Source organism: Pyxicephalus adspersus, chromosome 8, assembly GCF_032062135.1.
Source record: "Pyxicephalus adspersus chromosome 8, UCB_Pads_2.0, whole genome shotgun sequence".
NCBI lineage: Eukaryota > Metazoa > Chordata > Amphibia > Anura > Pyxicephalidae > Pyxicephalus > Pyxicephalus adspersus.
Window position 1 is genome coordinate 34292792 of NC_092865.1, and position 13379 is coordinate 34306170.

At 36.9% G+C, this 13379-nt stretch overlaps 1 protein-coding gene across 3 annotated transcripts in view; it reads left to right on the forward strand.

Moving 5' to 3' along the window:
• Window positions 1-7612, forward strand: part of SLC35A3 (solute carrier family 35 member A3) — a 30172-nt gene extending 22560 nt beyond the window's left edge. For all 3 annotated transcript variants that reach the window (XM_072419986.1, XM_072419987.1, XM_072419985.1), the window contains 4 exons: window positions 692-863; window positions 3161-3279; window positions 5799-5932; window positions 6977-7612. In XM_072419986.1, coding sequence (XP_072276087.1) covers window positions 692-863; window positions 3161-3279; window positions 5799-5932; window positions 6977-7067 — 516 coding nt within the window. In that variant the 3' untranslated portion in view covers window positions 7068-7612. The remainder of the gene's footprint in view (window positions 1-691; window positions 864-3160; window positions 3280-5798; window positions 5933-6976) is intronic.
• Window positions 7613-13379: the final 5767 nt, after the last annotated feature.

Below are 13379 nucleotides of genomic sequence, written 5' to 3' on the forward strand. Positions count from 1 at the left end.
GTCCGGGTGGTTAATTTAGCAAGCAAGTGTATCTGCAGAACAGTGCCAAAACATTAGTGGCCAAACGGTGTACTGCAGTCCTTGTATTGAATATGCAATCTGAAATTCATGCCGGGAAACTGAAGTAAACGGATTATCGATGGTCGGATTTTTGATTGTCAACCTGTATCATATATTTAATTGTGTCGGTGTTGAGTAATGGGACAATATAAATGTTTTATGTAATTTGATGTTGATTGTAATGGGTTTTATATTAAAACTGTGATGTCACATTTTTGGACATTCGTCTCTAATTTACCTGAACAGTTTAAAACTTGAAGAGATGTTTCCCCTTTTATTTATATAAGATCATTTTGCCTGTAATATTATAATATAGAAATAACAGAGCAACCTGTTACTCAGAAAACATCAACACTGAAATGTCAATATATTTTGTATTTATGTTGTGCAGCATTACAGCTTCATGTTTGCACAAATATCAAGTATCAAGTGTTGAAAATCATTCAGACATTAATAAAACACACTCCCACTCTTGACTACAGTGTGTCATCCTTTCCTTGGCTGTTCTTGCATGGGGAGTCAAAAACATTATTTACTGCAAAACTTTTATTTTATAAACACATTTATTGTAGACTTTAACAAGAAAACTTACCATAGAAATAATCATTTTTGTAAATATGTCTTTACTTAGTGGCCAACAGATGCTCCCAGCTCTTCATCAAAAGAAGTATCGGTTGGTTCACGGTTTGTTGGACTCATGGCTGTCCTCACTGCTTGCTTTTCTAGTGGATTTGCAGGTGTCTATTTTGAAAAAATCCTCAAGGAGACTAAGCAGTCAGTGTGGATTAGAAATATACAGCTTGGTAAGTTTCAGATATAGATACAGTCACACTTACCCACACTAACCCTCTTTCTAGCTTTAGTAGAAGTTGTTAGTTGAGACAGTTGATCAGATAATTTTTACTCTAAATTTCTTAAAGGACATAGTTTAAGGCAGAGTTAAGCCTAACCCATATTTAAAGTTCAGCGCTGCGAGATATGTTGGCATTATATAAATACTGTTTAATAATAATAATAATACTTCCGGCACCCAGGGTTTTGCCATAACATACAATCATGCACGTTGTGACCGTTACCAGTTTTCACAAGCACAGAAGTTACCTTGTCTCAGAAACAAACCATGCCAAGAGACTACACTGAGCCATGCATGCACTATGAGAAAAAGCCCTGACAAGCCAGGAGAGAAATATTTGATCTAAGAGACTTTACAATCTCTTCTGTCATAAAGCTGGTCTGCCAACAATTATCAAGTGGACTTTAGTTCCGCTTTAACAGGAAAATTGGCTAGTAAGGTATTTACAAGGGCGTCAGGATGTAACTTAACGGGAATGTTTCCTAGTAATGTATTTACAGGGACTTTCTGTAGCCTAACATGTAAATTGTGTCTGTATTTGTCCATCCTTTACACCCCCTATTTATTGTACAGTGTTGTGTAATATGTTGGCGATATAAATACTGTTTATTAACAATAATATTTTGCTAGTAATGATGGCCCCATAAGGCAACCAGTACTTGATAACATAAATGGTAACTAAAATAAAGATAGAGATGGGAAAATAACTTTTAAAGACACTATTTACATGGCTGATTGAGTGATGTAAGCTCTTTTGGTGGTAATTCTTCCAGATTTAGTCACTTTTTAATACACTGGGACTGATTTATTAAAGCTCTCAAAGACTAGAGTCCATACACTTTCATCAGTGATTCTGGGTGAAGTCATTTGATATTTGTTAGCATATTCATTCCAGGTTTGCTGGATCAGCCAGGTTTTCCCACGATAGTATATCTGCTCCAGTCCTGGAGAACTTTTTTAAATCAGACCCATTGTGTGTTCCTTCTACAATAAAAGATGAAAGTGTATGTTCTCCATTCTTAGCTTTAATAAATCAGGCCCAATGTGTTCATTATGATCTTTGTTCCATGTTCCCTACTAAATCATGTACATATATGCTTCACCATTAGTACTTCCCTTCCTCTCCAAGTCTGAGTGCCAAAATACAAAGCAGCCTTTTTCAACCTATAATTATAATGACTATATCCACAACTTTCTGTACATTTAGTGTGGTGGTCATTGGGAATAATGTCACCCTAACAAATAGCCAATAAATCACTGCTGTCACTTAAACTGACCTGAGAGGCACAAATCGTTCAAGGAACCCTAGATGAGAAACACTGGCACAAGATATTGCAGTAGGAAGATAATACATTTTTTTTAATTATTTTAAATTAAATTTGTGGCTAAGTTGGAATTTATAATAATATAGTAATTTAGGTTAAACATTTGTCTTGCAATCCTTTTTATCACAATAAAGCATTAAGCTTTGCTAATGAAATAAAGAGGGGCATTATCCCATCAACATACCATATGTATAGCAGTATAAGACTGCACATTCAATTTAATACATTGCTTTAAAAAATTGTATTGATGTTGAAACAGTATATACATATGAGTCCGTATAGGTTCTGGTTAAATGCACAGAATACTGTAATGCATCACATTGATAGCTGTATGCAAAAAAAAAAATTTGATGTGTCCTTATTTCCTTGAGCCTGCGCACCACCACCATATTTGGGTTGGGGCTGGCTGAGATCTGGGTCACACCGGAAGTAACACAAGGTCACACCAGAAGTGCCATTTCATCCTTTCCAGTCACATGGGTCATTCTGCATGAATTGCAGAAGCCACCTTGGTAGGTAATTTGATTAATATTTGGATGTGGGCACGTTTGATTAATAAGTGGATGTGGGCATGTCTACAGTGCATTCTCTGTTCTGGTATCTCACCAAGTTTAAGTGGGAAGTTTTAAAAATGAGACCTCCTAGCCCATCCTGGGTGTCACAAACATAAGATTTTTGAGTACCTCAATCCCAAAATGGTAATATTATTTTTATTATTATTAAACAAGATTTTTAAAGCACCAACATATTATGCATGGCTGTACATTAAATAGGGGTTGCAAATGACAGACAGACATAGAGAGTGACACAGGAGGAAGTGAGGACCCTGCCCTGAAGAGCTTACAATCTAGGAGGTTTACATTTGTTATAAAATTTGATTATCTTAATAATTTCTGCATCTCAGATTTTACCCCCCTTTTAGGTTTCTTTGGCGGAATATTTGGTCTGATGGGTGTATTTATTTATGACGGAGATCGTGTTTCAAAGGAAGGCTTCTTTCAGGGCTACAATAACTTGACATGGACAGTCGTAGCCCTTCAGGTAGATCAGATTCTTACTTCATTGTCATAACTATCTTTTGAAGTCAAGCTGTGTACAGTATATTAAACAAACAATCATTTTGGTCCAAATGTAACTCTAACTAGGTATTTATTTACAGCAGTGATAATGTACGGAGGGCAGAATAATGTACCAACCTATCAGATTTTTATTTACTGTAGTCTAAGGAGGTTGCTGCACTTTCAGTACTGTACATCAAAATCTAAAAGTATCCCGGCCTCAAAATTCACATTAAGCCAGTGGATATCACCTCCGGAACAAAATGTTAGTTCCACGTATCCACTGATATGCAATCCCTTTACGATAGAACCCATTTTTAAATGGACACAAAAACTTGAGGCTGCCCAAGGGCCTGAAGCCCTAAGCTCATGGGATATAGTTACTAGCAGAGGGGTTTTCTTTTTTTTTTTTTAAGAGCATTTCTTGTGTCACTGCATACACCAGTTAATCAGACAAGAAAAATAGGTATATATTCATGCAAAACAAAAATCAATATTCTCTGGGTTCAAAATCTACATAAACTTTCTGTCCTTTATTCTGCTGCCTGCTCACTACATATTCAGAAAATACTTACATCACCTTACCAAACATTAGTGTGTAAACCAATGGTTTTAATGTAATGTCCATGAGGTCAGGGATAATAAATAAAATTTGAAGATATGCCCTGGGCATGTACATTTTTTTTTTCCCAATGCAAGCTCCTGTTCAATTATCAGTAAAATATTTTGCCTGTGTTTTTGATTTATACCTCCGTACCATATTTTCTAAATATCTGACAAAGATGTAATTTGAGTGATAACACTGTCCACCTGATATACTCTGTACCTAGAGCATATCTAAACTCTGCAAATAAAAATGTTTTATGTGTTGGCTATATGAGTTTTTTTTTTCTTTTTTTGTGACTACAAAAAAAAAAAAAAAACAATTTAATGATATTCTAGGGCAGGGGTCCTCAAATTACGGCCCGCGGGACGAATACAGCCCGCTGAGGTCGTCCATCCGGCCCGCCGGCTGCTGAGGCTGCTTCTCCTGCTTGAGCTCTGGCTGCCTGCCATCTGCACTCCAGGGAACCCGGTCACGTGACACCACTGTTGCCGGGGTAACGCTGGAGCTGTCGGGCTGAAGCCATCAGGCAGAGAAGGTATGAGCAGAGACTCACTGCTGCCTTCATTGCCTGCTCACTGCAGCACAAATGTACATGATCAATGTACATTTGTAAATAGTATAAACATACTATGCACATTGATCATGTACACATGTGCTGCAGTGTGATCCAGCCGATGTATGAAGGCAGCAGTGAGTGACAGGTAGCAGACACTGACAAAGTTTTTTTAGCAGCCCTTTTTTAATTATTAAAAAGTGTGGGGTAGTGTTGGGTGTAGGGTAGGGTGTACGAAAAGAAGCAAATTAATGAATTGCTTGAGATTATTCATTTGCATGGAAAATGCAAGATAAATTTGCATTTTCAATACACACAGTGAAAATTCAAATTTATCTGTGCATTTTCCAATGCACATAGGAATTGAGGAATAATCTCAAGCAATTTTAAAGCCAAAGTAAACGCCACTTTTTTTTTTAAATGATCGGCAAGTGTGCTGTGCATATAGTATTGTTCTTTCATGTTTTTTATACAATAAATACGTTTTGTGCAGTGTGCATAAGAATGTTTTCCTGTTTTTTTTCAAACTATAGTACGGCCCCCCGACAGTCTGAGGGACCGTGAACCGGCCCCCTGTTTAAAAAGTTTGAGGACCCCTGTTCTAGGGGCTCTATTTATAAATTATTTCCGCTTCGGTTCGATGATGAAATTTGATTTACTTCGTATTCTTTTTCTATGACAGCTGTGCACTTATGATGATTGGCCACTAGATGGCAGAAAGAGTCATTGTTTTAATAGGTGACCTGTAGAAATATGTGACCATAGAATTCAAGCGAATTTTCAGGGAACTCAGCTGGGGGAATATTTTTTAAATGGAGCCCTAGAAATTGTGTGCCCTTGTATAAGCTTTCTAAGCCATCTTCTGCACAAAATTCTCTATGTAATGATTTTAAGGAGGGGGCTAAATCAGAGGGACAGCCTAGGGTGACAACACTGCCTCTATATATTTATAGTACAGTGTATGTTGTCATCTAGGTCAGGAAATGTGTTACTGGCAGGATCACTAGATGAAAATAAAGGGTGAAAGCCTGAAAAGAAAAAACTAATGTAGCCACTACATCTAAGGACTAGTAAGTTGCAGTGTGTTACATTTTTGTCTTTTGGGTTTAGATACGCTTTAGGCATAAGACCATTTGTAACAAGCTCACAAGCACATACAGATATAAAACATTGTTAAATAGTAGTTAAAGCGATGCACTAGAAGCATATAGCTCACCATGAAGAGTCACACTATGAAAACAGTGTCTTGTAAATGTATTGTTTATTCCAGACTGCAGGAGATCTGTGGGCCTGATGTAAAAAATCGCCATCTTAATTTTTTTTTCTTTGCTACCTGTTTCAGGCTTTGGGTGGCCTAGTCATTGCTGCTGTTATTAAATATGCTGACAACATCCTAAAAGGTTTTGCTACATCGCTTTCAATCATACTTTCAACACTAATTTCCTACTTTTGGCTGCAGGACTTTGTACCTACAAGGTAAGGTACATTTTGTATTATTCTTGGCAGTTTAATTATAAGGAACATCATGGTCACATGACATGAAAACCCTCATTATCTGCCTGGCTAGCTGACCTACCAACTTGTATACCTCTGAGTTATTAACACAGAACTATGCAGCTAGTGCTCTGAATTCTCATTGTGCAGTATCATTTACATCGCTATCGGTTGCAGATTTAGGTGGTGATAATCCAAGCACAAATTGTGATTTGCACATTTTTTTTTTTATTTGCATAAATAATTTGTTTGTAATTGTAATTATCATTTTGTAATTTCTGGCACGATTACTTGGTTAAACAAGTTTACATGCATATATTTGTGTTGTCGTTGTATTAAAGCCATGGGATCTACAATGACATACAGACAACTATCATTTCAGGAGGCTGGCAGTTAAAGCATGACATGACATGACAGGTGTTCTCTAATTGTATTTAGGGTTGGAAGATTCATGAAATACATTAGGTGGCTCCATATTTGACTGTATTACTATTTTAAATGCTTATAATATTTTCATATGTGAAGACAGGAGTAAGCCACACAGGGTCCCTTCATTTTAAGGAAACTTTGTTTATATATTTGAGAATAAAGAGGTTATCTGTTAAAGTGCCAATAGCCAATTCCCCTAAAAAAATTCTGTTCACACTACCACACTAAACTAATGGGGATTATCTAAAAAGTTGGACACTTTAAAGGAAGACCACCACTATTTGCAGATCCTTTTTTAGGTATTTAAAGATGGTGATCACCAGTTTTATCGAGTGATTAATCGGCCTGACTTCCACTTCCTGATCATTAGTTAGTTCCGGCCACTTTGACAGTGAGCTTCTAAGATTTTGGAGTGCTAGTTACTTCATTTTGTATTGGCATTTGGTTGTTATCCTCGGTCATGGTCAAGATTACCTGCAGCAGGGAAAAGTCAAGTATTAATACATAATAAACTAATTTTTCAGATGTCTTAAGTGGGCACTTTAATAAAGATATTACACGGTTTTAAGATCTTTTCTTAATTTCTTTTCCTTTTAGTGTGTTCTTCGTTGGAGCATTATTTGTGATTTCAGCTACATTCTTGTATGGATATAACCCCAAGCCATCTGTAAACCCAACTAAAGCATAAGGTGCTGGATACAGTAAAGTATTGTGTTAGAGCGCCCCCTAGTGGCTGAAGGAGGACACTGCTGAATGAGGTGGTCAAAAACTATGAGATATGCTGCTGACAATGAAGACTGCAGGACAAAACACTGCTGCTCTTTCTTGTGACGGACATTATAAAATTTTATATGAGAGAGGCGCTATATATTTTGTTAATACTTGAACTTCGAGGCATTGATTTTTTTTTTTTCAGGATTGCTGCACAACAGTCCTGATCAGGTTTAAAAGTATTGCATTATCTTCTATGGGGAAAATGTAATCTATACCAATGGATTTTTAATGTGGTGGCATTTGACCTGAGATACCCACCTATTTCTGACCTCAGTTAATTTAAAGGTGCAGCTTAATCTTAAAGAGCTAAATGATGCGTCATAATTTTATACTGAAAAGACAAATAACGAATAACATAGGATGTGTTTTGTATATAATTGAATGTTTCATTGTCTTTGCAAGTGGGAATGTTGCATATTGTATGAAGTAAAACAAGGGAAATTAATACATTTTACCAGATTTGTATTCTCCTTTCTTGCCTTTTTAGTATGGCCAGCCTGGATATGCAGATCTGAGCCAAAATACTATGTAGCTTGTAACGCCTCCCAAACACATAAAAAATGTATCATTATTAAACAGTATTTATATAGCGCCAACATATTACACAGCGCTGTACATTAAATAGGGGTTGCCAGACCTATACAAACAATAACACAGGAGGAGGGGAGAACCCTGCCCTGAAGAGCTTACAATCTAAAGGTGCGTACACACTTCCAATTTTTATCGTTCCAATCGAACGACGAACGATCGATTGGGCAAAACATCTTTCGTGTGTACGGTCGTTCGTTGATCGTCCATGTTCAGAGCATGCGTGATGAACGAACGTCCGTTCACTTTCCTGTCGTGCACATAGTTCCTCTATCGCTCAAACGATCGTATCTATTGTGTGTACAATATCTACGAACGATCGTGTCGTTACCTCTATGTGCAGGATCGGTGCTATACGATCGTTCGTATATATCGTGCAGGAACGTTCGTCGTTCGTTTTCCAACGATAATAATTGGAAGTGTGTACGTAGCTTAAGAGGTACCTAAATAAAACAAATGTTACAGGTATGTACCTCAGCCCTGTCTTCTGCACAGCTGGATGTGACTTTACTGCCCTTTGGGTATGTATCATATGTCCAATTCCCACAAGAAGATATCCAACACAAGAGCACCTTCCCCTGTGATTTTGGTTTTTGTATGTTCCCCCGGAATCTCACTAAAGGTCAGTGATACCATCATCACCTCGGTGCCATGAGCTTAAGATGAAGGGGCTAAGAAAATGTAATTAAACTACCGTATATTCTTTGTAGGTACTTTTTTTTAATTTGCAGGTGTAGGTGATTTAGAGAAGGTAGGGGGCACAAAGAGTTTAAGCAAACCTACCATTTTAGTAGGTGCTCTGCAGAACTATGCAATCCATTCTTTTTTTTTATCCATTGCCATGCTTATCCAAGTTATGTGTACAGAATCATTGTTTTATAACAATCAACCATCCAAATCATCATACAGCTTTTGTCATGCTTTCTACCCCTCATCAGCCAACAATATGGAAGTTAATCGCTTGATGAGCACAGTTGTGAAATAAAAAAAAAGAACTAATGAGAATATCCTCCCCTTAAGGTGGCCCTGTGCCCAAACCATGGACAATTATATTTACATGTTCTTAAAATATATTGGACAATTGCAAGAAACAAAGAAGAAAAAACTGCCATAACACTTACACAAGCTTTGCAGTTAATAAGGAGAAAGGGCACAAAGGGCAAGTGTATTAAAATAAGTATTTATTTCAGTATAAAAATGTTGAAACGCCCACAAAAGTAGATGTCAGATCAGAGCATTTAGCACCAAGAAGTTCAGCAGCTGCTGGTCAGCAGTGAGTTTATAGGTATGTAGAGGTATATAGAAGTATAACCCCACCTAGGGGTGTAAACAAGCAGCATCAGCATCTGAATATGCCTTAAGAGGTAATCATGTGGTTGGAAATTACAATTTAAAAAAAGAGGTGGGAGTGAGCAAAATAAATAAAAATATATATATATATATTACATGCACAAAAAAGAAAGAACTCATCTTAAGAATGCTCAAATTGCTCATCTCAAGTTCCTCATTGAGACGCCTAGGAGCTGGGGTTTCAGTGTATAAAACAAATAAGTCTTGTTGCACAATCTATCAAAGCTTTTTGATGCAGAAAAATGAGGTAGAATGGATTGTACTCCCCACCTCGCCCAAATCTTTAATTACATGATTCGTAATACTGGTACTGCCATATGCGAGTTCAAGATGCAAGAAAACCGTGACAATTGTGAATGAAAAATGAAATGAGAAAAGAGGAATCTGCAGTCCTATCCCAAATCACTATCATAATGTATCAACCATAAAAAATTATTTGAGATGCAAAGTGATTATTCTTCCATATGTATGTATGCTACCAATGCCCCATGGTGGGGTGAATGTAAGTGTAAACATTAGCACCTAATGCCTGACTCGTACCTAAAAAAAAAAAAATTGTAATTATGTTCTAGAGAAAAACTTCGAGTGTTCACCAGAAACTGTTCTTGCCATAATTGATGTCTGGGGTATGCATTAAAAAGTAACAGCAAAATGGTCATCTTCATGGGAATTTTATTTGGATAGGGAGTGATAATCAAACAAAAGCCATGGATTGGCTTTTATGTATTTCTTAAAGCAGAACACAAAAATTAGCAATCAGACAGATCATATCATTTATAAATCACACTAACATGCCAGATCACTGCCTTTCTTTAGAAAACATTAACATGCACATGTGCAATGCCCAGATGCATCAAGGAAATAATTCCTGCTTGTGTCTGCAAAAGTTACATCAGCCCAGCATATCAAGATAGCTGAGGATTGGAACCTGAAAGATAAAGAGGAAGAAAATGGCAGGGGAGTGTATTAAAAAAAAAACTTCAATGAGGCAGGTAAGGTTATTCATTTGCAGAAGAGACATTGGGACTGATATATCAAAGTTCCCCAGGACTGGTGAAGATAGACTATCGTAGGAAAGCCTGGGTGATCCAGCAAATCTGGAATAAATGTCCTATTTGCTATTGCTATTGCTATTGGTTGGTAGATGTTTACCAATCCTGGACCAGATACATTCCAGATTTGCTGCATTACCCAGGTTCTTCCATGATAGTCTATCTTCTCCAGTCCAGGCGAACTTTATTAAATTAAGTTATTAAACCCATTGTGTGTTCCTTCTACTACAAAAGACCTGCCTAGTCATAATATTAATAATAATAAAACGGGTTTAGTTCCACTTTAAGTGCACAGAATCTTATATACACATGGCACAGAGTGTCAATATATATATAGAAAGACCTCTAAGTAAGGCTTACTTTACTAGTGATAGTTGATCTTCTTGGCAATGTCTATAATTTTAGAGATTTTGATTCTACTCTCTATAAATTTAAATTGTAATTTAATCAGGGCTGTGAAGTCAGAGTCTTGGGGTTATAGTTATTAAATGAGGCGTCTTCCAGGTCCATGTGTTTCAATATTAGTAATTGATTACCACCAGAAAATGTCAAGTTCACTGTTTTATAAATGGAACTCATAGAGTTGAAAGCAATTCTTGAAAACCGTTTCATAAAATTAATTTTATGAATTGGTGTTCTATTTTCAAATCCAGCAACATGGGAAAAAAGGACAGGACATTTTACAACTTTGTTGCATCAATACAAAGGTTGTTTTAATAGGCCTGATTTATTAAAGCTCTCCAAGGCTGGAGAGGATACACTTTCATCAGTGAAGATGGGTGATCCAACAAACCTGGAATGCATCTGGACCAGGATTCAAAACATTTGCTAGTAAATAGCAAAGAACTTTGAAGAAATCCATTCCAGGTTTGCTGGATCACCCAGCTTCACTGATAAAAGATTATCCTCTCCAGCCTTGGAGAGCTTTAATAAATCAGGCTCTATAAGTTTTGAAAGGAAAACACAGCTATGGAATTGCTACTTAACAAAAACAAAAGCATCCTCAAAAGTCATTAAGATGAGAAAACTGCTGAAAAAATTCCTATGGCTTTAATTAGAGTTTGGAGGGATGGAAACTGCCACAGAACTGAATAACTGATCCCCTTCCCCCCCAGCCCACCTTGAAAAAAAATCACACATTATCTAAAATCTTTAAAATAAACTTTTAATGAGTGAAATGAAAGGTTCTTAGCTCTAAACTGTGAGTGACATTTTCTTGGTTGTTCTCAATATAGAATTATCATTGTAGACTTGTTGGAAAACAACAAGGTATCACATGAACAAGGTATCATGGGAGCCAGAGCTTGCATTGCTGGACTTTGGAAAAATATTTCCCTTTACGATGATCTTTATTAGAAATGTAAATAAATAGAAATGAATCAGGTATGATTTAATAAAGAAGCCCCCAGCATGTTCCTCATTTAGCAACCAGTTTACGTTCCTGTGACTTGGTCATTAAGTGAGGAGCATAGAATAGACCTGGTCTGCAGTGCTGGGAGCCACCCCATCAGTTGCCTGACAGTCTGCAGACCGAAGAGCACGGAGGAGGAAGATGAAGCCCAGAAGAGAAGTCACATGGATGTACACTTTATAGTTTTGAGTTGGTCGAAAGTGCAAGTGGTTGGTAAACAGGTAAGTCGTAAAGGGAGGACTATTTCTTCCAAATCCAAACTGGCCCTTCTACCAAATTATGAGCTGGGTGTTTTAGGGGTAACCCTATACAGGGGTGCCTCAACCAAGCCGCGTGGCTTCACATTTCAAGTTTATGTAACAGTCCTTTTTTAATCAACTGAAAAAGACCTATTTATAAACCAGGGAATCAGACATTCTATTGTGGGAATCTTCCAGGTCTATGTGTTTACATGCCAGCATTTCATTCCTACCAGGGAATGTCTGAAGTAATGTCAGATTTCCTGATATAAAAATAGAGCTGGGGTATTTTTTTAAATGTTGTCTTGCTCTGCCCTTGGGAACTTTCCCAGTGCTAGATAAAAATGTACCTAATTGTTTGCCTTTTTCCTTTTAATTAACCAATACAATGTTTAAAGGTAACAGACTTTCTATTGACCTATTCAGGGTATAGAGGAACATGGGACCTTCCCGTGCTCAGACTGGAGCAGCCAATCACCAGGCACGATTTCTGTCCAGGAAAGGAGAAAATCAACCCGGTGTAATCTTGGACAAAAAGCTTGTATAGGGATTAGATCGGTGCCCTGCGGGAGGTATGAATCAGGAGCACAGAGAATGTCATTTATAGTTAAAAGATAAAAAGGCAAGGTGACGGGTTCTCTTTAACCTCCTTCAGTTGGAACTCAGAGCTGTTACTTGTTCTTTATATAAGGAATCTTCCAATCCTTTTGTATCTATAATTGTTTATTAAATTGCTTCATAACTCCAAGTGAATTGTAAAATGTGTATCATACAACTGGCAGGGTAACCAGATATACCTAAAGGAGGGAAAAGCCTGGAAAAAAAGAAAACACATGCAGCCGCCAAACCTAAGGATTGCTAAGCTATATGATATAGTTCAGAGGGTTTAAAGCGTACCTAAACTTAACATTTTCATTTTACATAAAAGGGTAAACAACTCTTAAATACAAAAAGAATACCATTTTACCTTTATATAAAAGTGTAACACCCCAAGCGATCAAGACTGAATGGGAGCGCCGAGCCTCCCGGGTTACCAATGTCATACATCCCAGGAAGCTCTGGCTGCTTCTTCTGCCCATGCCCTGATCTCAGATATGTGCAGAAAGGGCATTATTTCTATTAACCTCCTGGGAGGTTCATTTCTGTCTGGATTTTTATGTCTAAAAGCGGTGCATTGTCTTTCATTAAAATTTATTTTACATTGCAGGCCTATAATTCTTAGGCATAACTCACCAAAATATGTCCAAACAAGGGTCTGAGTATTTTAAAGTTTGAAACACAAAATCATGTCAAAATAATAAATTTAATAATAAACTTTAAATAAAAAACTCAAAAATCTGTTAAAACAAGGTTGCATAAAAAAATCTAAAATACCGAAACCTGTAATGTAACTGTACAGTAGCATATATATATATATATATATATATATATATATATACTATGAAGATTACTTTGTATTGGATTCAATACATTTATTTTGTATTAAATCCAATACAAAATAATTTGAAATTCCCGCAACGCTCCCTCGCACGCACCAACATCATCATGAACTTCTGGGAAACCTCAGGGCAGGACACTGGTGGGAC